The 25284-nt window shown below is 40.6% G+C and overlaps 1 protein-coding gene across 14 annotated transcripts in view; it reads left to right on the forward strand.

Moving 5' to 3' along the window:
* DICER1 (dicer 1, ribonuclease III) overlaps positions 1-18890 on the forward strand; it is a 108915-nt gene extending 90025 nt beyond the window's left edge. For 13 of the 14 annotated variants that reach the window (XM_075926644.2, XM_014578870.3, XM_006133693.4 and 10 more), the window contains 5 exons: positions 3809-4691; positions 8204-8472; positions 13362-13524; positions 13638-13713; positions 14050-18890. In XM_075926644.2, the coding sequence (XP_075782759.2) occupies positions 3809-4691; positions 8204-8472; positions 13362-13524; positions 13638-13713; positions 14050-14215 (1557 nt within the window). In that variant the 3' untranslated portion in view covers positions 14216-18890. Of the gene's footprint in view, positions 1-3808; positions 4692-8203; positions 8473-13361; positions 13525-13637; positions 13718-14049 lie in introns of those variants that run through there. The other variant, XM_089778364.1, reaches the window with a different exon arrangement.
* Positions 18891-25284: the final 6394 nt, after the last annotated feature.

Raw genomic sequence — 25284 nt, forward strand, 5'->3', positions numbered from 1 at the left:
AGAATGGCAAATCTCAATTAAAAGCTTCGCAGATAAGCTTTTTTTAGAAATGAATTGTAATATCTGCATGTTTCACTCATGAGCTCTAGAGAAAAAAATGGGTGCTCTTCCTTATTAAAAAAAAAATCAGTTAATAATGACTGAATTTGTAAGTATTCAGAATGTTATTTTTTGACTCAGTTCAATTTTGAAGTCTATTCTGACTTCAGAACCACCAGAGGGCACACAAGAGGACTGTTATACAGACGTACTGTATGACTAAATCTATATTGATGAATAAAACCTGATTATGGTACAGGTTGAACTTCTCGAGTCAAGCATTCTCTGATCCGGCAACATCCGTGGTCTAGCATGATTTTAGCTGTCAGATGTCCACTTGTGACCCAAGTGTCCCACAGTCTCATAAAGTTTGTTTACAGCTACCAGTCCTGACGCTCAGTGTTCTATGCTGTTATTTTGGTCTAATTTACCCCAAATGTCTTCTAAGACCCAGTAAGCAGTAGAAATATTAGTAATGCTGCTAGACAATATTGACTTGCCATGATCCAACAAATTCTCTGGTTCGGCACTGTCAGGTGCCAAGGGTGCTGCACTAGAGAGGTTCAATCTATAGTTATGTATTATACCGAAGTTTCATTTCAAAAGGATTTTTTATTATTATGCCTGTCTAAAAAAAAAATATTTGGGGCTGCAGCTGTTAAATTACTTAGGGAAATGATTCTTCATAACCCTTTAATTGTCTGTGCCCCTTGCCAGCCACAAATTTGTATTTATATAAAATAAATAAAGGACTCACACTGGACAGTGATCTCAGCAAGCTATGTTTACTGCTGCCAAGTAATAAAATAGTCATTTCACTATCCAGGAATAAATTATCTTCTTTTTGGGGAGGTTAACTACAACACTTTGATAACACTTTGAATTATTGTAGACATCAGCTGGGATTATTGGCTGGCTAAACCATACAATAAACATGTAGGTAGTTTAGTTATCTGATTCAATACTAAAATTGATAAAAGAAACAGTTAAGCATATTTGATCTTTAATTTCAAATACAAGCAGTTATAGGGAAAATTGTGTTTGTAATTTATTTTAAATACAGTGAAACCTTTGTTATCCAGCACTTTGTTAACCAGAAAACTTTGTTAACCGGCATTGCACCCAGCCACAATACTGTCACATCTTCAGATGCACAGGCCTGGCTTGGTTTCCATGATTGGCTTAACAATTTATTTAAGAAGTACTAATCATTTTTAACTCAAAATAGAAATTTGAGACCAACTGCCTCACACTACAAAACTACCAATATTAAAAATTTTAGTTTTACTTTTATTGTCCATTGGTTTTTCCTAGGTTGATAGGACCCTCAGATAACTAGAATGCCCTAATCCCCGAGCGTGCCGGATAACACAGGTTTTTACTGTAAATTGAAGTTTTTGGAGATGTGTGGGTTTTGAAGTATAGAGGTAGTAGTTTCTTTAAAAGTGCTATCTAGCAAAAACCAAAGTGATCAGAATTTCCCAATGACTATATAGCATTATATACATTTTTAAAATCACCCAAGATATAATGAAATATTAGGTATAGTTTGTTCTTTTTCACAGAGTACGTTTATCTGTATCAATGCTGTAGTTCAGGGTCCCCCCCCCCTTGGAAAAGTTAATATTGATAGATCTCATGCATGATAGATGTGATTAAGTTTGTTTATCTGTCATTGTTAGAGTACTCAACATTTTGCTTTCAAGCCAGATATCAAGAGTTTTAGAGTTCATTTTCTTTTCTAGTATGGAAACATGACCTCCTGATACGTCATTTTCCAGAATACTATATACTCACAATCAGATCATTTGGAACACTGCATGCGAGGCCAGAGTATCAGCAAGCCATGCATCCGTACTTAAAGATGAAGGAAATATAAACTATTACATTTTATTCAAAATGGAATGAACCTTAGGTAGTGGACCCAATCCAGGAAAGTGCTTTGGTCTGATTCTGTTCCAATGAAATCACAAAACTTACATTGACTTCAGTGGTGTAAGATCAAGTGTGCAATCAACTGCACTGACCTAAATGCTTCCTTGGATCAGGGCCTTGGCAAGCTGCCAGTGCAATCCTTAGGCCACGTCTCCACTTACTGGGGTAAAGACCTACTAAATAGGACGTTGAAGGCATCCCTGTCAGCGTCGGTACTCCTCATTGTCGCAATGAGTAAGGGAAGTTGACAGAAGCATTTCTCTCCCATCGACCTCCTGCTGTGGAGCTGTTGCCAAGCTTGGCTTAAGATACGTCACACTAGCTATATTATTTATGTAGCAGGAATTGCGGATCTTAAGCCGACCTTTCCCCCACAGCATAGACCTGGCCTTACTTAGGTAACATTTTGACATACCTGTTTTTGGTGGTGTACTTCAGTCCATACAAATACTTTTTATTTTTTCATTAATCATAAGTATCACTAATTTTTTCTCCTTTCAATGACAAATGCTCAAATTAGAAAGAAAATAGAGCAACAATTTAAAAAAATTATATCCATGTCTAATTAAACTAAACTGTATCCAGGTGATTTTGTTTAACTTAAATACCTCTTAAGATAACTAACAGTTTCTTAATGTATCCCCTTTGGAGGTTTTGTTTGTTTGTTGTATTTTTCACTTAATGTATACATTAATATTTGGTCCAAAAATGCATTTTTTTAAAGAAATATGCTGTCTTTGTGCATTTTCCATTCTTAGGCTTGGTCTCAGGAAATATTTGTAATACTACAAAAATGCATGACAAATTGGCAAAATCTTTTTGCCAAAATAGTGTGTGGAAGTTCTCTACGTTGTCTCAATTTTTAATGGACTTTTTCTTTAAATACAGTTCTTATTGCATAATCAAAAATTGATTTGTGGCTTTTTTAAGTTAGAAAACTTACCAACTTTTTGAATCCCCAACTCAGTCTGTTCAGGCCATCACCCACATAAACATCAAACTTTTGCCAAACTTTCGTTTTGGTTTTGGTTTTTCTTTCTACATATAAAATCACTGCATGTTACCTGTTTTCCTTCATGTTTGTCAGTAGACTATGAACTACTTGATAAAGTGGAAAAACTGGCAGTTTACTGCTTGGAAAAAAATGATTACAGCAACACGAGGACAAAAGGGTTTTTTATCATTGTTTCACTGAAACCCTCTTTCATGTTTCATGTATGTTGATGTGAGTGTCTCAAAAGAATACCTATGATTTATCTCAAATAAGGTTTGAAAAAAATCCTGATAAAATTAATGTTCCTTTCCTGTTAGTGTATAGTAGCATTATTTAGCAGCCAGAGAGAGAAATAAATTTTTGTACATCTAACATCATCAATTTGAAAATTCGTCTCCTTCCCCACTTCTCCCATTTCGATATGCATACGTGGTCCATTGGTTGTTATTTTTTAAGAGGTTTGTGTACTAGACGCAAGTAAAACAAATATTCTTCTCTTTTTGTACTTCCATGAACCATAGATGCTCATTGTATGAAACTGTTTTTAATATATGTTGTAAAAATAAAGGTTGCTTATAGAAAATTTAATTTGAAATTTTCTTTGTACTCCAAAGCAATTATTTTATTCTTAGAATGAGAATATTAATTGGTATTGCTGTTTGTAGCTGATTAAACAAGTTAATTGATGTACACTGACAAAAACCAAAGTCATACTTTTAAAGTTAGCTGATGATTATAATTGAAAATTATTTCTTGTGCTTATAGAATTATAAAACTTGTTTTAAAAGTAATTATACCTTCTCTTTTTTTCCCTGTGCCTCATTTTATTTCTTATTTCAGACAAAAGAAAGCCTGTTGGCTAATGGTAAACTTGATGACGATTATGATGATGAAGAGGATGAAGACCTAATGTGGAGACTGCCCAAGGAAGAAGCTGACCTTGAAGATGATTTTTTGGAATATGATCAGGAACATATCAAATTCATTGATAACATGTTAATGGGATCTGGGGCTTTTGTGAAGAAAATTTCTCTCTCACCCTTTTCAACCACTGATTCTAGCTATGAATGGAAAGCACCCAAAAAATCGTCCCTAAGTAATATTCAGTTTTCTTCAGATTTTGATGATTTTGACTACAGTTCTTGGGATGCTATGTGCTATCTGGATCCTAGCAAAGCTGTTGAAGAGGATGATTTTGTAGTAGGCTTCTGGAATCCATCGGAAGAAAACTGTGGTGTTGACACAGGAAAACAGTCTATCTCGTATGACTTGCATACAGAGCAGTGTATTGCTGACAAAAGCATTGCAGACTGTGTGGAAGCATTGCTGGGCTGCTATCTGACCAGCTGTGGTGAAAGAGCTGCTCAGCTTTTCCTGTGTTCATTAGGGCTGAAGGTGCTCCCAGTAATGAAAAAAACTGAGTGGACAAGCACTGTGTATTCTAGCAGGGAGAATTTTAACAGTCAACAGAAAAATCTTCCACCAAACTGTGCTTCTGCCTCTGTAGCTAATTCAGAGTGTTCTCTGTGTAAAGAAATGGAGTATGGCTGTTTGAAGATTCCACCAAGGTGTATGTTTGATCACCCAGATGCTGAAAAAACCCTGAATCACCTAATATCTGGTTTTGAAAATTTTGAGAAGAAAATTAACTACAGTTTTAAGAATAAGGCTTATCTTCTTCAGGCATTTACTCATGCCTCCTACCATTACAATACCATTACTGGTAAGCTGTCTTAACAAAATTACTTCATTACAGTATTAAATTGATATAAATAAAGAATGCACAGTGCAGATTTCTTTTTGTGCACAGATCTTGACTTTTTGCGTGTCAAAAGAATTCCTCTCAATACAAAAATAAATACCAAGAATGATCTTCTTACATCCGATTTGTAAGAGGTGTGCCAGTTAACAGTGACCTCTACCTTTCTAAATTGCTACCAGGGCTCATGAGTGAGTCACAGTTCCCTAGTTCAAGTGTGTGATATAGGGCACCATAACACAGTTTTTTATTCTAAACTATAGAGTCGTTTCTTATTTTATCTCTGTTCTTTCTCTCATCAGTCCTATACTCAGCAGAGTGACTTAACAGAGAATCTCAGAAACTGCAGTGCCTCTCTAAAATTAGCACCATGGTTTTTAAAGAAGTGGTGTTGTCAGCACTTATTTCACTGATTTTCTTCCAAAGAGTATCATATCTCCTTTGACTACTTACATGTTTATAGGCAGACATATGTTTAACTACCTTCCTGACTACAGACCTAAATATTTAGCTCTTTGAATTCATGCGGTGTGTTTTGAGTTTTTTTCCATAGTATGCTTACTTTTTAAAGCAAAACAAGGTTATTTTCTGGAGCAGGAGTTCATTGTTTGCAAAATGTCTGAGTTCGAATAATCATAATTATGCGTATAGAAACTCAGTACAGGCAGTCCCCGACTTACGCGGATCCGACTTATGTCGGATCCTCATTTACGAACGGGGCTTTCTCTCCCCGGAGGTCGAGGTGGCGGATTGCTACCTGCGAGCTCCGGGGCGAGAAAGCCCCGTTCGTAAGCTGCTCCGGTGCCACTGGTCTGCTGGAGACCGTCTCCAGCAGACCAGGGGCACCGGGCGGGTTCCCCCGCTTCTGAGGCTTTGCTCAAAGCCTCAGAAGCGCGGGGAACCGCCGCGGCTGCCGCTTCAGTCCGGGTGCCTGTGGTCTGCTGGGGACCGTCCCCAGCAGACCACAGGCACCGGGACTGAAGCTGCAGCCGCGGCGGGGTCCCGCGCCTCTGAGACTTTGCCAGAGCAAAGCCTCAGAGGCGCGGCACCCCGCTGCCGCTGCGGCTCTGCTCCCCGTGTCCCTGGTCTGCTGGGGGGGTGGGGACGCAGCTAGCGTGCCCCCCCCCAGCAGACCAGGCTTTTGTTTTGGACCCTGGGGCAGAGCAGCTGGGGCGCTGCCGATTGGTTCTGCAGCGCCGCTCTGGGCACTACTGGACCAACCTGGCAGCACCCCAACTGCTCTGCCCCAGGTCCTGATTCAGCCGCTGCTGGTCAGTTTCAGCAGCGGCTGAATCAGGACGCCTGGGGCAGAGCAGATGGAGTGCTGCTGGGTTGGTCCAGTAGCACCGAGGAGCGGCGCTACTGGAGCAACCCAGCAGCACCCCAGCTGCTCTGCCCCAGGCGTCCCCAAGTCAGCTTCTGCTGAAACTGACCAGCGCTGACTACAGGAAGCCCGAGGCAGAGTTGCTCTGCCCCGGGCTTCCTGGAATCAGCTGCTGATCAGTTTCAGCAGCAGCTGACTTGGGGACGCCTGGGGTTCTTAAGTTGAATCTGTATGTAAGTCAGAACTGGTGGTCAGTTTCAGCAGCGGCTGAATCTGGACGCCAGTTCCGACTTACATACAGAGTCAACTTAAGAACAAACCTACAGTCCCTATCTTGTACGTAACCCGGGGACTGCCTGTATTCAGTTGTAAAGGTTTATCATAATGATATAGGCTTTTAAAAAGCCTAGGGTAAAATATAGCGCCTCTGAAGTAAATGGAAAACTCTTAATAACTTCACTGGAGCCAAGATCTCACCTATAGGCTGAATTAGTTTGTTGTTCATTGAAAGTGGCTGAGTTTGAGAATGCTTGGGATCACCTGTAAGCCCAGTCCTGTGGGGACGTAGGTATTGTATATCCTCATCTCATGCTTAAGTCAGTGGGTTTTGAGGATGTTGTCACCTAATGGGACCTAGATCTTAGAAAAGGACTACATTCAATCTAGTGATGCCTTGACAAAACATCATGGGGCCACAGGGAAAACAGGCGTGATGATTTTCCAGGAGAAACACCTCTCAAAAAAACCCTCAGCTCCTAAGTTAAAACAAATCTTATTGAAATGTTAGTATGCTAAGAAAGAGGTCTAACAACGAGAATGTATGTAGTATTAAAAATTAACATTGCATTTTAAAGTGCCTTTACCTGGAGAAAGAGGTGTTCTTTTACAAATATTGAGGGCATGTCTTCGCTATGGCCTGGATCGACAGCACAGATAATCCAGCTGGGATAGATGTACAGCCTCTCTCCGACTTACGAACGGTTATGGACCAAGGAATTGGTCGTAACTCAGTTTGTTTGTAAGTCGGACCCCATTGAGTTACATGCAACTGAGCTGTGCGTAAGCATGGATCACGTTCATAACTCAGGGTCCGCCATTTACAACGGTTTTGGTCGTAACTGCAAACGGTCGAAAGTCGACCGTTCGCAACTTGGGGACCGGCTGTATTGCATTTATAGACACAATAAATCAAACCAGCGATTGCTCTTCCATTGACTCGGTACTCTACCTCAACAAGAAGCGAAAAGGGAGTTGATGGGAGAACATCTCCAGTTGGCACACCACAGAGAAAACACCATAGTAAGTAGATCCAAGTATTTCGACTTGGGCCACATTATTATAACTGAAAGTTGCATAATTTAGATCGATCTCCTGCAGTAGTGTAGACTACCTTTAAGTTTCACAATATTTACATGAGGTAGTAGTTAGGCAGTTATTCTTATTACACAAATGAGAAAATTGAGGCATAGTGTCATGAGCAAAGTTACACAGCACCAAAAACTTGAATAGAATCTAGGAATTTAGATTTCTAGTCTCCTGATTTGGTTGACGGGGGAAATATTTAACTCTCCAATTCAAAACTCAAGGCAGGACGTCTGCAAGTGAAGCACAATTGAACATTTAAACTACACAAAGTCTAAAGACATAGAAGATTAGCTCAGAAATATTACAAAAGTACCACCTCCACACACTTTTTTTAGTGTATTTATTTCTTTTTTGAATCTTTAGAAGCTTGGTTACCATTGCCTATTTACATAAACACAGTTGTTCTATCATTTGATGTTGTTTTGATCAGTCAGATATAAGGCATTTGAGCCATCAGTGTAAACCCATATTTTTGTCACCGTGCTTATGAGCATTTGGTTTAGAAGAGGCTTCATTACTACATATGATCTGTGAAGCTTTTTTAAATTTTCGGAATCCATTAAAACAAGTAGAGCAACCTTTTAAGATGATACTGAAAACAAAATCCAGTACAAAGATACTTATATTAAATATGGATATTTATCTTCTTTTGAGCATTAGTTAATTTGTGGTATTTCCATAGTAAAAAGCCACATCTTCTATCTAGATAGGCCAGGAAAGAATGTGGTAAGTTAACTTAATTGTGTTGATTTTTTTTTTTGCATTCTTTTATTTACAATGCTTTAAGATTGTTACCAGCGCTTGGAATTCCTGGGAGATGCAATTTTGGACTACCTCATAACCAAGCACCTTTATGAAGACCCACGGCAGCACTCTCCAGGAGTTCTAACTGACCTGCGATCCGCTCTAGTTAATAACACCATCTTTGCATCATTAGCTGTAAAGTATGACTACCACAAGTACTTCAAAGCTGTCTCTCCTGAGCTGTTCCATGTTATTGATGACTTTGTGCAGTTTCAGATGGAAAAGAATGAAATGCAAGGAATGGACTCTGAGGTTAGCATCATTTGAAAATGTTTGTATTAAATGTCTATTTTAGCATAGCATTTGAATTCTTAGCACAATACAAATTTTTATGTTAGTTTTGAATGTATAGCAGCCAAAGAAGCACATGGATTCCAATAATATAGTAATGTATTTAACATAACTGCATGCTTTCATTAAGTTATTTTTACTGAATGAAAGTGCTCAGAGAACAACTTCTCAATTGGAGTGATAACAGGCTTTACCCTGGGATCTTCTTTGAGATCCATTGTAGGTGATATCATCCCTTCATGCTTATAACACAATTTTTTCCCACACCACTTCAACAGTGTTTTCTGTGACTGACTGAGAAGCCTTATTTTCACTAGCCAGGAAAATACTGTTAGAATCTTTCAATTGAACCGTTTTAAGAGCAATTTGGTTGAAGATTTGTAAACATAGACTATGGACTGGCCAAGAAAACAAGGCATGTTACATGTTGATGGACACTTGTTTGCTTGAAAAGTGACTAAAACAAACTCATTTCAAATAGGCTACTAAATAACCATATCCTGGCAGTGGCCTGTCCCAGCTGATCTGGGTCAGACTCAAACCAGTTACATAGAACAGAAAGATGAGACTTTATCCCTTTTTTCCCCTTTCCAGTCTTCCTTGCAGTTCTGGTTTGATCTTTGTCTGATAAGTGTCCTCTGTATTAAATCTTTAAAAGATGTGGTTTAATCACTTTCAGAGCAAGAGCCTACCTTCAAAGAATTTTGTTGCTTAAATTTGTCACTGTACACTTCCCATCTTTGCCTTCAGTAGTTTGCTGCTCAGTTATTCAGTTTGAGACAAAAGATTTGAATATGTATGGGTGTATATATACATTTTTATCACCCTTGCATTTACTACTAACCAAAACCTTTAAATTTTTCATTGCAAGATGAAAAAACAACTGAGGCAGAAGTGTCATAGAAATAGATATTTATTTTGATGCCATGAGACTCAGATGGATGAAAATGATTTAATCAGAAAGGATCAGACTCTGCTACTTTTGTATAATATTCATTATAACATGTCTATCTAGAGTGAGTAAGTGGAGTAGAATCTAGTCTTAAAGTTTTGCAGCAGCAGTTTATCTAATTCTCTATCTGCTCCCTGTGCTACTTTGGCACTGGGTTACCAGGTCTCTTCCTTTAATTTAATCAGTTAATGTCCTTTGCTTCAGCAGATGCTGCCAGTTGAAAGTCTCTGTGCATCTCTCCATGTCACTAGCTCTTCGTTTTTCAAATCTCACTTCTAAAATATCTTTTGTCCCTTGCCTGGTATCTGACATTTATTCTTCTTCCTCTGTTATATTTAAAAGGGAATAGAGCTTCTAAAGTATCTTGCAATAAGTTTGGTATGAAATACACTTTGCAAATACAGTTGCGTATTTGTTTAGCAACAGATAGCTGTTTGGAGGATTTGCACATTGTCTAGTTTCCTGTTAGACCTCTTTTAGAAATAAATATTGGGTGGGGCTAATACAGGCAGTCCCCGAGTTACGCGGATCCGACTTATGTCAGATCTGCACTTACGAACAGGGCTTTCTCGCCCCGGAGCTTGCAGGCAGCGGGACCGCCCAGAGCGCAGCGGTCCTGCCACCTCGACCTCCGGGGGGAGAAAAGCTGCTCCGGGTGCCCCATGTCTGCCGGGGACCGTCTTCAGCAGACCAGGGACACCTGGAGCAAAGCCGGGGAGGCGGAGGGGTCCCGCGCCTCTGAGGCTTTGCCCTGGCAAAGCCGGGGAGGCGCAGGACTCCGCCACCGCTGCGGCTTTGCTCCGGGTGTCCCTGGTCTGCTGGAGATGGTCCCCAGCAGACCAGAGGCACCGGGAGCAAAGCGGCAGCGGCGGCGGAGTTCCGCGCCTCTGAGGCTTTGCCAGAGCAAAGCCTCAGAGGCGCAGCACCCCACTGCCGCTGCCGCTTTGCTCCCGGTGCCTCTGGTCTGCTGGGGACCGTCTCCAGCAGACCAGGGACACCCGGAGCAAAGCCGGGGAGGCGGAGGGGTCCCGCGCCTCTGAGGCTTTGCTGTGGCAAAGCCGGGGAGGCGCGGGACTCCGCCGCCGCTGCCGCTTTGCTCCTGGTGCCTCTGGTCTGCTGGGGACCGTCTCCAGCAGACCAGAGACACCGGGAGCAAAGCCGGGGAGGCGGAGGGGTCCCGCGCCTCTGAGGCTTTGCCAGAGCAAAGCCTCAGAGGTGCGGCACCCCGCCGCCGCTGCGGCTTTGCTCCCGGTGCCTCTGGTCTGCTGGGGACCATCTCCAGCAGACCAGAGACACCGGGAGCAAAGCCGGGGAGGCGGAGGGGTCCCGCGCCTCTGAGGCTTTGCCAGAGCAAAGCCTCAGAGGTGCGGCACCCCGCCGCCGCTGCGGCTTTGCTCCCCGTGTCCCTGGTCTGCTGGGGGGGGAGGGGGGGCGCAGCTAGTGCCCCCCCCCCAGCAGACCAGGGAGACGTGGAGCAAAGCCCCGGGCCTGTGGTAGAGCAGGTGGGGCTCTGCCGGTTGGTCCCGCAGCACCGCTCCTTGGCGCTACTGGACCAACCCGGCAGCACCCCAGCTGCTCTGCCCCAGGAGTCCTGATTCAGCCGCTGCTGATCAGTTTCAGCAGCGGCTGAATCAGGACACCTGTGGCAGAGCAGCTGGGGTGCTGCTGGGTTGGTCCAGTAGCGCCGAGGAGCGGCGGCACTACTGGACCAACCCAGCAGCATCCCAGCTGCTCTGTCCCAGGCGTCCCCAAGTCAGCCGCTGCTGAAACTGACCAGTGGCTGACTACAGGAAGCCCCTGCCCCGGGCTTCCTGGAATCAGCCGCTGATCAGTTTCAGCAGCGGCTGACTTGGGGATCCCTGGGGTTCTTAAGTTGAATCTGTATGTAAGTCAGAACTGGCGTCTAGATTCAGCCACTGTTGAAACTGATCAGTTTCAGCAGCGGCTGAATCTGGACGCCAGTTCCGACTTACATACAGATTCAACTTAAGAACAAACCTACAGTCCCTATCTTGTACGTAACCCGGGGACTGCCTGTACATAGAGTAATATTGTACCTTTTCAGAGGGCAGAGTATTTGCCACATAATTTTAAACTCATGAACCACAACCAAATGAATGTGAGGCTGGCCACTAAGTGATTTCAGAATAACTCTAGTTATTTCAAAATAATGTTGCAGTGTAGACATACCCTGTGGAACAGTGGTCCCCAACCTTTCGAGGTTGTCGGGCACCAGGGGGCGTGGCCGTTCGCTTGCCGGGCGCCAGGGGGCAGGGACACTTGCGCCCCGGGGGCGGCCCCCCCCCATAGCCGCCTGCCCGGGGCCGGCGCTCTCCCTGCTCAGCGCCGCGCGCCCAGGTCCGGCGCTCCCAGCGCCGCGCGCCCGGGGCCGGCGCTCCCCCCCGCCATGTGCCCGGTGCCAGGCCAGCCCCGAGCACCTGGCGGGCGCATGGAAATGCCCCTGCGGGCGTCATGGCGCCCGCGGGCACCGTGTTGGGGACCATGGCTGTGGAAGATAAAAGATAGGAAAATGTTAATTTCTATTTATTTAGTTGTTATGATGGTCAAAGGTAGTTTTATGTTATTCAGGTTCCTGTGTTATTTGCACTTAGGCAAAATATGGACAAAACTGAATATATTAAAAATATTATTGTAAAAGAGTGTATTAAAATCAAGACATGTACACATACAGAATATTTACACTGTTTACAATAGAAAAATAACAGTGCTGCATAAAAGCAGTACTAAAGCATAGATGAAAATGCTGCATATATGTTAAAAGCAGCCTCTGACATTAAGTAGCTAATCATACAAATAGTATTAACTAAATCTGACACTGAGTTATTAATAATAGTTTATTTCAATTATGCTAATGCTACACCTGTTTTTCTGTAACTAAGATCCTAGAGGAAGAGTGTATGTGAGTTGCATATCATTAAATGTGGTCTTTGCAACCAAAAATTAGGCTTAGGCTTTGAAAGCCTCCATCAATCTAGGACATGTTTAAAATATGAAATCTCTTAGTTATGCAAGGCTTACTAACAATAATGACAGAGATAAGTTTGCTTGTTATTGGGAAAGACAGACCCATGGTGAAATTCTGCAAAATTACAGGTTGAACTTCTCTAGTCCGGCATCCTGGGGAATGAACCAGAGAATTTGCCAAACCCCAGGAGGTCAATATTGTAGTGAGTGGGTCTCTTTATTTTTATTTTACTGAGGTGTATCAATGGAACAGTGCTTGCAATTCTGCTTAATTATACGTGACTGTGCTGATATACCCTATATATGCCTATGCCAGGCCCAGGCTTGTCAGTTCTCTTCATAACAAAGTGTTAGTGTTGTTACTATATTGGCGCAAGGAAATAAGTACATAAAGCATTAAAAAAATCGTGCTTATGCTTTGCAGCATTACCAGCACTTCCACTGCTTGCTGGTCTTTTTAGAAGACATTTAGGGATAAATTAGATTAAATAACAGCACAGAACACTGAGAGCTAGGATTGGTGGCTGTAAACACACTTTACGGGACCACAGGAAATTTGTCCACACCCATGATAAATGGACAACCTACTAACTAAAATCATGATGGACCATGGATGTTGCTGGACCAAAGAATGCTGGACTAGAGAGGTCCAACCTGTAGTACAAGTGAGAGTTTAAAAGCATATGTGGTATCTGACTGTGATGGCTTTTTTTATTTTATTTTATTTTATTTTATTTTATTTTATTTTATTTTATTCGTTTGTGAAAACAGCAGTGATTTTGCTGGAAAAATGTCATTGAAAGATTCAAAGAAGACATATTCGACAAGGGAGTAAGACAGAAGTTTCATGTTTGAAGATCATTTCTTTAAAAAAATGTTCAGCGTAACAACGGTCTCTTATTCTTTCAAACAGCTCAGAAGATCTGAAGAGGATGAAGAGAAGGAAGAAGATATTGAAGTACCGAAGGCCATGGGAGATATATTTGAGTCACTAGCTGGTGCCATTTATATGGATAGTGGGATGTCTTTGGAAATGGTTTGGCATGTATACTATCCTATGATGAGGCCATTAATAGGTAATGTGCCAACTTTCATAGAGAAGAAAATTTTAATAATTAATTGTCCTGTACTGTAAGAGGGGAAAATCAAGGTTTTTTTTGTTTGTTTGTTTGTTTGTTTTTAAACATAGAAAAGTTTTCTGCAAATGTGCCTCGGTCTCCAGTGCGGGAGCTGCTGGAGATGGAACCAGAGACGGCCAAATTTAGGTAAGAGTAAATTTGCTTGGTAAGCATTGCTGTAAAATATTTGTTTAAACCATGCTTTATAGACTACTGAACATTTTTAATTGATATTGATTGTGTTTGATCTGTTCTTTATTGAGCAAGAATGATTTTTTTTTTGTACTTACTGATGACTTTTTTAGGACATTTCCTCCCAGAAGTCTTTCCAAGTAAAAGATAAATATATAATTAAATATGCTTTATTTTTATACACACATCCATAGAAAGATGATGTGAAGGGTTTTTTTTTTTTTCACTTTTGCTTATATTAGTGGTAATGTGTGTGGGGTTTTTTTTTTGTTGTTTTTTTTTTTTTTGCAGTCCTGCAGAAAGAACTTATGATGGAAAGGTCAGAGTAACAGTGGAAGTTGTAGGGAAAGGAAAATTTAAAGGTGTTGGCAGAAGCTATAGGATTGCCAAATCTGCAGCTGCAAGAAGAGCACTACGAAGCCTCAAAGCAAATCAACCTCAGGTCCCTAACAGCTGAGACGCCTCTTAAAACAACAACAAAAAAAATTAAAAAAATAAAAATAAAGTAATTTTTTAAAAAAGTTAATGTTGAGAGGAACAAATTGAAGACGGAATTTAAAGTTTGTTTGATAACAGAATAGCTAACAAAACATTTAATGTGTATAAAATTTTGGAACTAATTGTAGTTATAGTTTTTTGCGCAAACACAATCTTGTCTTTTTTCCTCACTTCTGCTTTGTTTAATCACAAGAGTGCTTTAATGATGGCATTTAGCTAGTGTTCAAAATAATTGTTGTCAGAGTTTTTTTGGTTTATTTTTATTGTCAGTACAGCTTTGCTTAGTGTTAGAAGGCCAGGGATCTTGCGCCTAATGCAGATGCTAGATTATACATAATTATCTTGAAATTCCTCAATCTGTGCACTAGTGCCAGTCATAAAACAGTTTTGGAACTGTAATGGATGATTTGGTATGAGAGAGTATAAGTGTGCCAGTATTGTCTCCTCTTTCCCCAAAGTCATCTTTTCATCAAGATGATATTCTCAGTCATTATTGCACTTATTTGTTAGGGACAGGTTTTTAGTTGAAATAGCTGGCATACTGGTAGAAATAAATTTCAACTTCTTCATGCCACATAGTCTTGCATAAAAAGGTTCTTGCCTTAAACATAAATAAACCCTCATTAATAATCTTTAATTTCTGATCTCCTTGGAACAAACTTGTTTTACATTCCCTTCATTTTATTATGCATTTTATGATGATACAGCTCTATATTTACAGTACAACATATTAGTATTGTTGTGACTTAACTTATTACAGGATTATAATAGAAATTGTATTCATGTATATGTAATGAGGTTATTTTTAACAGTTCAGAGGAGGTGTTTAGTCTAAAGATTTTCTTTTCTTTTCTTTTTGATACCACAAACAAAAAATGGTCTTTAACTATAATTCCAGTTTTACTCAGACCTGCAAACTAGATAGTTACAACACTTAGAAACAAATAGTAATGAATAATTGCACAGTGAAGACTGTTGCTCTAACAAAATAATCTTGGACATATCACACCTAAAATATGCTGCAGATTTTATAATCGATTGGTTACTTATTTAACAAATAGAGCACCTTTTACACATAAATTTCTTACTGTACTTTTCACAGAGTTGTGTGCATATTTCACTTACCAAAGCTGTGCTGTTAAATGCCATGAAAGCTGATGATTGACATAAACTGCCATACTTTTGATAAATCTGTGATTTAGGTCCTTAATTTAGAGAATCTAGCTCATTATTGTTTCAGTCTATTTGAAAAAAAAAAACATAAATATTTAGACTTTTCCTGTGTTTCTTTAATTAGATTTTTGTAGGCACTCTTCACTTAAATACCTCAGTTCTCTTCTGTTCTTTTCTATTTTGCATGCATTGTTTTTTGTTTTGTTTTTGTTCTGGTGCTATGTTTATATATTATGCTTGAAATTTTAATTTTTTTGCACTGTAACTATAATACCTCTTAATTTACCTTTTTTAAAAAGCTGTGGGTCAGTCTTGCACTCCCACCGATATCAGCAGAGGTTTGCTGCAATTTTGCCCTGTTAATTATGCTTGAAGTTTGAGAAAGCTGAGCAAGGTATTTTAATGTTTTCCAGCACATTGATCTGAACATGGTGCTGTTTTATGTGTTTAAATTACAAATAAATACTGTATTTCCTGCTTTGAAAACCCCACTCCCTTACATATGCACTCTCACTAAATCAACAACAACAACAAAACAAATCCTGTCAGCTCTAGCTTTCTAAATAATAGAAAAAAGGGGGAAAAAAGCCTTGGTGCAAGGAATGGACATTAAGCTTCTCTGAAATACAGAATTTTTAATTAGATTTTTCTATTACAAGTTTTTTTTTTAAATATTAAAATTATAATTATTAGAGACCTAGAAATAAATTCCTGGTATTGATAGTATAATAATACAAATACTATGTTTTAAAAACAAAATAACATTAATATTGGTTCTTCAATCCTTATGAGAAAAAAGAGTATCATGGGGAAGCTGAAAGTTTTGTGAAATATATTTAAATTAAATTTATGCAAAAGAAAAAAAAGAAGTAACTTTATATGAGTAAATTGGTATGAACCATCAGAGTTAAAAATGTACTGGCAACCATTTCTTTCAGCCAGGAGTCAGGATTCTGCAACATACCCACATCAAGTGCTTTATCGCTACTCTGAAAATTCCATGGCGCCTGGCCCAACTGTCAGTTTTTAAAATAAGTCATACCATTCCTAACGCTTAAAAAGAATGAGTTAATTATATTCCAATAGAGAGTATAAAGTAAAAATGGGGGAGGGTGTCTTCCAAGAACAGTAAAGAAATGGGTTTCTTTCTTGGATGTCTGAACCTCATGGAGTCTCATGGTTTTGAGGTAAATCTATTAGCAGTAAAAATAAGGAAAAATTAAACTTTTTCTACCAAGTGTTTGACATGAAGAAAACAAACAAACTGAGTTCTGTATTACACATCTGTATTTCAGCAGTCGTCTATGATCCCCCTTGTTACTGGATAAAGCCTATGAATTGGAAATAAGAAATGTGTAGTGGCTGACTCTAAAGTAGTTTCTGCTACGTTTTATAAATGCCGTAACTCTTTTCCAGTGTGACCTCATTGAAATGTTTCATACCTTTGGGATAGAAAAATCATCTTAATTTCCATGCTGTACAACTGTGTTTTTCACTCTTCAGTAGATATGATTGTGATATTGGACAGTATATGCTATTAAAGACCTAAATCTGATAATTTGAAGGTTGGGATAGAAATCACTTGGCAATACTTTAAGCACAAGTGTAAGTGGACTGTTGCAACCCATCTTCAAAACAACCACACCGACTCCTTATAAATAATGTGGGGGTTACATGGCATGAACCTTGTTTTTGATCTTCTTAGTTCTATTTTACTGTACTTTAAACAGTCCTCCTAACTATGCTGCATTTTTATTTTTATGGCTTTTTTTGCGCTGTTCTATTCATGTAGCACAAATAAGCATTGCACTTGGTACCATGCTTTACCTCATTTCAAGGAAAAATATGCTTAACAGAGAGGAAAAATGTGGTTTGGCCTTGCTGCTGTTTTGATTTACTGAATTTGAAAAAGATAATTATAATGCCTGCAATGTGTCATTTACTTGCACAACTTATATAGGTCATTTGTAATGTCTGTGGCATTTTTACTGTGTATGAAAACACAACAAAGACATGTTATGAAAATCTTGATTGTATTTTAAAGCTATTGTTTTTTATTACATCATTTTTACTGTTATGTGAAGTAATCAAAATTAGAATGACCTCTGACACTTCTGTAGTTATCTCAGAACAAACCAACATGTTGAGCACATAGTGTAGTTTTTACAAGAAGAGAGCCTATAACAATTTGATCAACTTTTAACTAAATCTCCCCTTTTTCTGGATATTGAAGTATCTGTAGTGGCTGCTGAAGTGTTTATTCAGCTTCATGCTGCTAACATTTATATAAAAAAGCCTACTATTTTCAGTCTCATTATATGAAACTATGCTGTGACCACAGAGTACAGAATTTAACAAGAATTGAAGCCCGTCTGAGTATCAGTTCAGAGTATAATGCAGAGCCTAATAGACACAGGGCCACATCCTTAGTTGATATAAATTGGCATGGTTTAGACTGAGGCTTAGAATAATTTCATTAACATCAGCTGAGGATATGCCACTAATTGTTCATGTCTGAGTTTTGGTTTCTGTCCTTGTTTTTAAAAATAGTCACAATCTGAGAAATATGTGTGCTTATGTGTATGACATACATACTGTAAACACACCTATCTATACAGAAAATCTAAACAGCTTTAGACTGCAGTCTTAGCAGCGCTTATGAAGCTAAATACAACAAATTCCCCCATAATTTGCTGTGATGTTACATTTATCTGTATTTGGCCACATCTCATTGACTTTTTTTCCCACTTGAACAGCCTCATTGAAGGTCATTGGATCTGTTATGAATTCACTAAGAAGGATTTTGACCTGTGGTACTTGATTTTTGACACATTTGTATTTTTCAACCACTTTAATTTTCAAGAAGTTAAAATGGATTTATCTTTATGCATTAAATTTAAAAACATAAAACTACAACTTACAACCCTGAAGTGTAATCTAAATATTAGCTGTAGCTTCATCAGAAATATGTTGGCAAATATGAGTAGAGGTCATTGCTGTATATTCCACTAGCAATTAAAATTAACTTGTTTCAAAGGTATTTTTAAAAATATTTACACTTTACCCAATAAGTCCTTTAGAACTCTCCCCCCTTTTAATTTGGATAGTAACCACAGACTATTTAAAATTGCTTTGTAGATGCACTCAAAATGCACTGCAGCAGCAAGTTATGTAGAAAAAACAAGTATTTGTGAACAAGAACTGGGAATTGCAGGTGTTTTTATTGTAAATAGTTTGACATAAAAGATGGTTAAAATCAAGTAGAATGAATAACAAAATTTGATGAACAATAAACCATCACATGCTGCAGCTGTCTTTAAGGGACATAAAATGTAATTCATTCATACTGTAATCATGCTGCAGAAATATGCAGCCTGCACCTTATGGATCACAATTACCTTTAATAGTTTTTTGTAATAATTGTAGCTGAGTATATCTCCAATAAAGTTATGGTCTGTTCATTTTGTGTTGTCTTTCTTTAGTTTAATTAGATTGTTGGAGCTTTTCAATAAATATTAATATTTTATTATTTATAAGCTTGAATCTATATAACTGTCTTTAAATATAAAATGAGCTTAAACAAGACTAGGAAGCAATGTTTGTTCACAGTTTTGCTCTTCTCATTCCATCAATGGACAGTCAGAAAAAAAATTCTCAAGGTTTCTTCATTTATTTTTTAAAAACCATATATACCTCTTAACTCAGATGTGAAATAATGGCCCTGAAGCCACAACTGGATCTGTGTGGGTGTACTCTTGCATCTGCACAAAGTCAGTGGTATACGTTGTATGCACTGAGATCTGTCTGCACAGTTGGGATAGCACAACGTGGACTCATACTTTTAAGAAACAAATTTGTTAACCAACCTATGCTAATAAAAAATACATCGATGTAACATTTTTTCTATGTATAGTGTTTTTGTTTTGACATCTCGGTCATTTGGGATACTGAAAACAGACTTAGTCCAGTTGTGCACTAGTTTTATTGCAAAGTTTAAGGAGTCACAAGAGACATGTCACCTATCAAGGATTTGCTCTCCCTTCTAGAAAACTCCCCAGTTTGATCTGCCTCTTGGCATCAGCAACAGGCAATTTCCAGTCCTGCTTTCCCCTAAACTACAGAGCATAAAGAAACTCCTACTAAACTGCCAATATGGCTCCACCATTTCCCCCTTTCTTTTGTGAGAAAACCTATCTACCTGGGATTTGTTTTGTGGCACTAAGTGAATCTTTCTCCACTGCATGCAGCAGCCTCTTCTCTACTCCCACCAAGCTCAGCAATCAAGACTTCTTGCTCTGCTCATCTCCTCTACAGCTTTCCAAGCAAGATTTTGCATTCTTGGCTCTCAGGAGCAGTCTCTGTCTTAATGCTATAGCTACCTATCTGAGCAACTATCACGACTGACTCTGGTAGGCAAAGTTCCCTAGGCTTTGATATCTTTGTCTAAGACAGTGGTTCTTAAAAGTGTGCTCAGGGCTTGGTTGGAGCATGTGAGCTGGCTTCTTGCTGAAGGGGGTAGGTGGTCAGCCTCAGGGGCCAGATCTGGCTTGCAGGAAAGGAAGTGGCTTGGAGTACTGCTGCTCCCCCTCCTCCGAGCTCGGGGAATAGTAGCTCAGGAAACGACTCATCCAGAGGCTTTCGCCACTGCTCCCATTGGTGGAATCACGGCCAACGGAAGCCACAGGGGGCAGAACCTAGGAGCAGTGAGAGGCATAGAGACAGGTAAGTGCTTCCCATCCCCTGTATGCCCAGATCCCGCATCCGCATTGCCCTTACACAACCATTCCCGCTGAGACCAAGCACCCCTACCCCACTCATGCACTCAACCTCCCACTCAGACCCACCACCCCAATCCTGCACCCTCCCTCCCCGATACCCCCACTCCACTCCTGTGCCCTCTTTCCTGCACAGACCTCCCCCCCATCCTCAGTCCACTCCTACATCCTACCTCCTACCCAGACCCCCATCCTCAGACCACTCCTGCACCCAACCTCCCAGCCAGACCTCCCCATCCTCAGTCTGCACTGTACCCAACCTCGTAGCCAGACCCCATGCCCTCACTCCCTCTTGCACCCATTATGTCATCATGGGTGGTTGGCTGGTGGTCTGCATAAAGGTCTGCATTGGGCAGGGTGAGTCATGGGCCAAAAAGTTTGAAAACCACCGGTCTAGGGGGACAGTTGTTAGGGGCACAAAGTTTGCTTTAATCCTACTCTCCCCCCACCCACATTCCCCATCTCAACATGGCTGCCTTAAAAGGAGCATTAAAAGCAAATGTGTCTGTTCAAGATTCTGCAAGGAAAGCCCTGCTGATGGGCATGCTGGTGCCAGATTGGAGAAAGGACTCAGCAGTCCAGAAGCAGCCTTCTCCTGCAACAATTTGCCTTTCTGCCCTCAGACCAGATAACTTTGCTGTTAATTGTGGGATATCTTGTCAACATGCCTACTAGGTTGGGTGGAAGTGCTTTTCTTCAGTGGTGCTGATTGACCTTTCATCTTCCTACAACTCCACTTGTCGTCTGAATGGCTTTTAGTAGGGCAACAATGCACATCTTGCATCAGCCTTTTCAGCTGCCCTCACCATCTCAAGGAGGGGCCCCAACTTGTTGATGGGACCAATCCTGATAGGATTAGACCAGTACTTCTCAGTGTGAGTGGTCAAGATACAGAGGCCCTGCACCAGAGCTGTGGCAAGGGCATCCCTTTTGATCTCTGTATTCAAGGGCCCTCAGAAAAAAAAACCAAGACAAGATGAAGTACAGAACAACCCTTAATTGGAGAGGAGCCGGTCAATTCTCTGTAACAAGGTCAGGACAGGTCTACAATACAGTACCACTTAAGTCAATCTAACTTACGTCGTTCAAGAGTGTGGAAAAAAACAGCCCTCTAAGCGACATAAGTTATAGTGACCTACATGCTATCCGCATGGGTGCAAATGTCAGCAGGAGACATTCTCCTACTGACATAGATTCTGCCTCTCATGAGGGCAGAGTAATTATGCTGACAGAAGAGCACTCTCCCATTAACATCCTCACCAGAGGTGCTACAGACGAAGTCCCTCATCCTGTCACATGAGGATATTTATAGTACAGGGCTTTCCAATATATGATTTATTTTTAATTGACCCATAGCTAAATGTGTCCCTGGTTACCCCAAGGACCTTCCATACATTCTAATGTACTTCTCAACATTGCTGTCTTTCCCTTACCTTACTTTGTGCTTTTTATTTGAAAATAAATAATGCTGCAGTTGAGATAATTACCTACTGTTAACTCGAAAAGTACCTCGCTGGGGCCCAATCCAATACCCACTGGAGTCACTCCCAGTTGGGCCCTTAACTTGCCTCTCTCTCAAAAAAAAAATTATAAAAATAATGTGAATTCCAGATTCCAAATTTTTAAAAAGGGTATTTCAGCAACAGGGCAAATTGTTTGTCAGAGTTCTGGGGTACGTGCACCTTTGGCCCTTTCATGGCTTCTTCAAGGGCACTTACTGGGAATTCCCTGTTATTTGCAATGGCACATATTGCCACTCCTCTGACAGGAGACTTTTACCAAGAGAGCAAAGTCCTGGTGGAAGGGTTCATGGACTTCAAAGCCAATCAGGATCTCCATGTGAAAGATGAGCGCTTCCTGGTAAGCTAAGCATGTGAGCATAGCCTTGTATTATATGCTTTCTCTGTAGTGCTTTAGTCCTAAATACATGTACTGTGAAAGCTGGCTGGTCACTGCCGTAGCTCCTGAAAGAGAGCAGAATGGCAGGCACCAGACTTAGTTCAACTTTCTCCTGCCTAATACCTGGCCTAAGTTACGCAACTCCAGCTATGTTAATAATGTAGCTGGAGTCAACGTACCTTAGCTCGACTTACCGAGGTGTCCCCACTGCGGGGAGTTGATGGGAGAAACTATCCCATCAACTTCCCTTACTCCTTACTCCTCATGACCCAGCAAAGTACCAGAGTCAACGAAGGTGCCATGAGCAGTCAATTTAGTGGGTCCCTATAAGATCTGCTAAATTGAACCCCAGGAGATGGATCTCCAGAGCATCAATTTCCAGGTAAGGAAAGATAAGCCCTTAAGTCTGAGCTCCTGGGATAAGCACCAAAAATTAAGAAGGGAATTGCAGCCTAAATCCCTGACCTGAAGGAGAGGAACAAGAGCAAGTCGCTGCCCTGAGAGTGGGACCTGCAGGAGGCTTCAAAGGAGTCAGGGAGCAGTTGCCCTGGAACTGTGACAGTACATGTTTCCTATTTTCCTTTTCCTTGTCCAGTCTGGTATGTGGATTAATGGGCATAAAGTTAACTAGCCAGACACTAATCAGTGTAGTTAAGTAAATAGCTATTTGTGCCTTACGTTATTTTGATTCTTTTCGGGGTGGCTGTGGGGGAGGGGAACAGCCTAGAATTCCTTGGGGTTAATTTAATGGATTCCATTTAGTCAAATCTAAAGTGTTGAACTATATGAAGAAGTTGCAAGATCAACACTTCAACTGCTGCCTTTCTGAACATTTCAATACAGTTCTCAAAGGGGCCATGCATGTTCCCTTAAAGAAAATGGCTTTCATATGAGTGTTCATGCTCCAGGAATGAAGTCCTGGGCCCATTGAAATCACATAGGAATTTTGTCCCAACCTACGGAGTGCCAGGAATTCACTTGGTTCACAAATTCATATCTGTGCAGGACAGAGGGCGGGAAAAGTCTTGTCAGTTGGGCCACCGGCATGCAATCATTATCAACCTAAAAGCTTCGATTCTCATATACCTTTGACATCCCTCCTTCAAAATCATGTTCTTCCATTTTCTTATGTCATTAATTCTTAAATTATATGGGTGAAATCCTGGTTGCATTGTCAATGGCAAAACTCCCAGATTTCGCCATTAGCCAGGATTTCACCATCTGCCTTGATTTCTCAAATCAGCACTATTCATACAGCTACCTAGACATTAATAATTTTGTAACAAATTTCAGTTAAATTAAACTGTTTTCAGGATGATATGAATAGTACAGAATAATGTTCCAGCCAGCAATATGCATTGTCCTCCCATTAGTGTCAGGTATTTGCATGTGCTCCAGGCAAAAGATATCTTGTTAGCATTATACTGTATGGGATCAAATTTATTGCCTGGCCTATTCCACATACTATAAAGCACCTGTCAACAGGTTTGCCTGGAGCAAAGACCGCAAAAATCACCCACACAACCCCAATTCCACCAAGCAGCCTGAAATCAGCCCCTGGAGAGTATGGAGAGTCCCAGCTAAGAACCTCAGCAAGGTTTCAAAGCTGCCCTCCCTTGTGGAAACCTGTGAGGCCAAGGGGCTGTGTTGCTGGCCTTCCTTGGTATGAATCCCCAGTGGGGCACAGGTAACCCCTTCAGGTAAGGTGGAAGGGTAACATAGACAATGCCTCCCACCCATTCACTGGGGACAGGAGGAAGAAGAGCAGGAGGCTGAATCAAGCCCATATTTTTTATGCACGTGCACTCCAATGATGTACCTCGTACAAGGGCGTTAGGTGAAGGCTAATGGAAAATATCAGAATAGCGATGTATAAAAGGTACATTCTTAACCAAGATCAGTGTGTTGTCTCTCCTTGCCTGAATTCCTGGTGTGACCATCTTCCTTTGCTGCTGGCTCCTGACCCCTCTCTTGGTTTTGGAACCCATAGAAGGAACTGAGTCTTATCAGACAGGTGTCAAAGGCAGAAAAGACACTTGGGATATGTCTACGCTGCAGGGTTTTTCCGAATAAACTCTTTCGGAAAAAGGCATGTGTGGACGGGGAAGAGGTGTGTGGGTTATTTATTTTTTTTTTTTTAAAAGAGGCCTCCAGGAAAAAGCACAGGTGCCTTGCTGGCCACTCCATCCATAGCAATCACAGCTGAAATGTGAGAGAGCATCCAATCAATGTCAACGCTATCTTTCGAAAAATCAGATCGCTTTTTGATGCGCTTTTGCTGTGTTGGATGCTCTCTTTCTAAAGCAGTTTTTCCAGAAGATCTCTTCTGGAAAAGCTTCTTCCGAAAGAAGCCTGGAGTCTAGACAGAGCCTCTGAGAGGAGAGGATTTTGTCTGAGTGGCAGGTGTTACCTGCCGCACACTTTAGAGCACTCTACATTTGCCCCTCCATACACCCAAAACATAACTTAATAAATTTAAGCACCCCACCCTTTCCTAGTTCCTAGGGCTCCAGCCATAACCTGGCTAATTTTATCTACCGGCTCTTACCCAGTTGGGGTGTATACTTTTGTGGATTTGCAGGGCTTTTTACCAGTGAAAGAGCTTTACACAGTAATATCCTTAACCTCTGTTTATTAAGTTACCAAAACAGAATACAGATGCTAAGCCTACTACAGGTGAACTGTTCCTGGTGACAAGTCAAAATAAAGTTGTCCGGGGCTCCTCCACCTGCCAACTTTACTGTGCAGAATTTTTACGTCTGGCAGCTCTGATTTTTGGGCTGTGTCCTAGAGTAAGGATCCAAAGAACTTCCCTTTGGACCCAGTTTATTTAGTTACATTTGAGCCCTATTTAGCAATGCCTTAACCAATAATTTTAAACAAAAGTACTACAAAAAACATCATTTTTCACCAATCCTAGCCCATTATGAAACAATTTAATTGCACCACCTTAGTTGATATAAATTTTGCAAAATTTGTTATGTAACAGACAGAAACAAAGAATCAGACAGAAACCATACAGATAAATAATAGAGAAGTAAAGACTATGAAGGCAAAGCAATAAAGAAGCATAGATTTCCCAACCACACAAACTTTTGCTAAGTGATTCCTTGCCAGACATAATGCACCAAACAGCATTTTCTTTCAGCATCCTAAGATCTCTTTCTTGACCTGTTAGGCC

Source organism: Pelodiscus sinensis, chromosome 5 (assembly GCF_052426305.1).
Source record: "Pelodiscus sinensis isolate ZL-2025 chromosome 5, ASM5242630v1, whole genome shotgun sequence".
Taxonomy (NCBI): Eukaryota; Metazoa; Chordata; order Testudines; family Trionychidae; genus Pelodiscus; species Pelodiscus sinensis.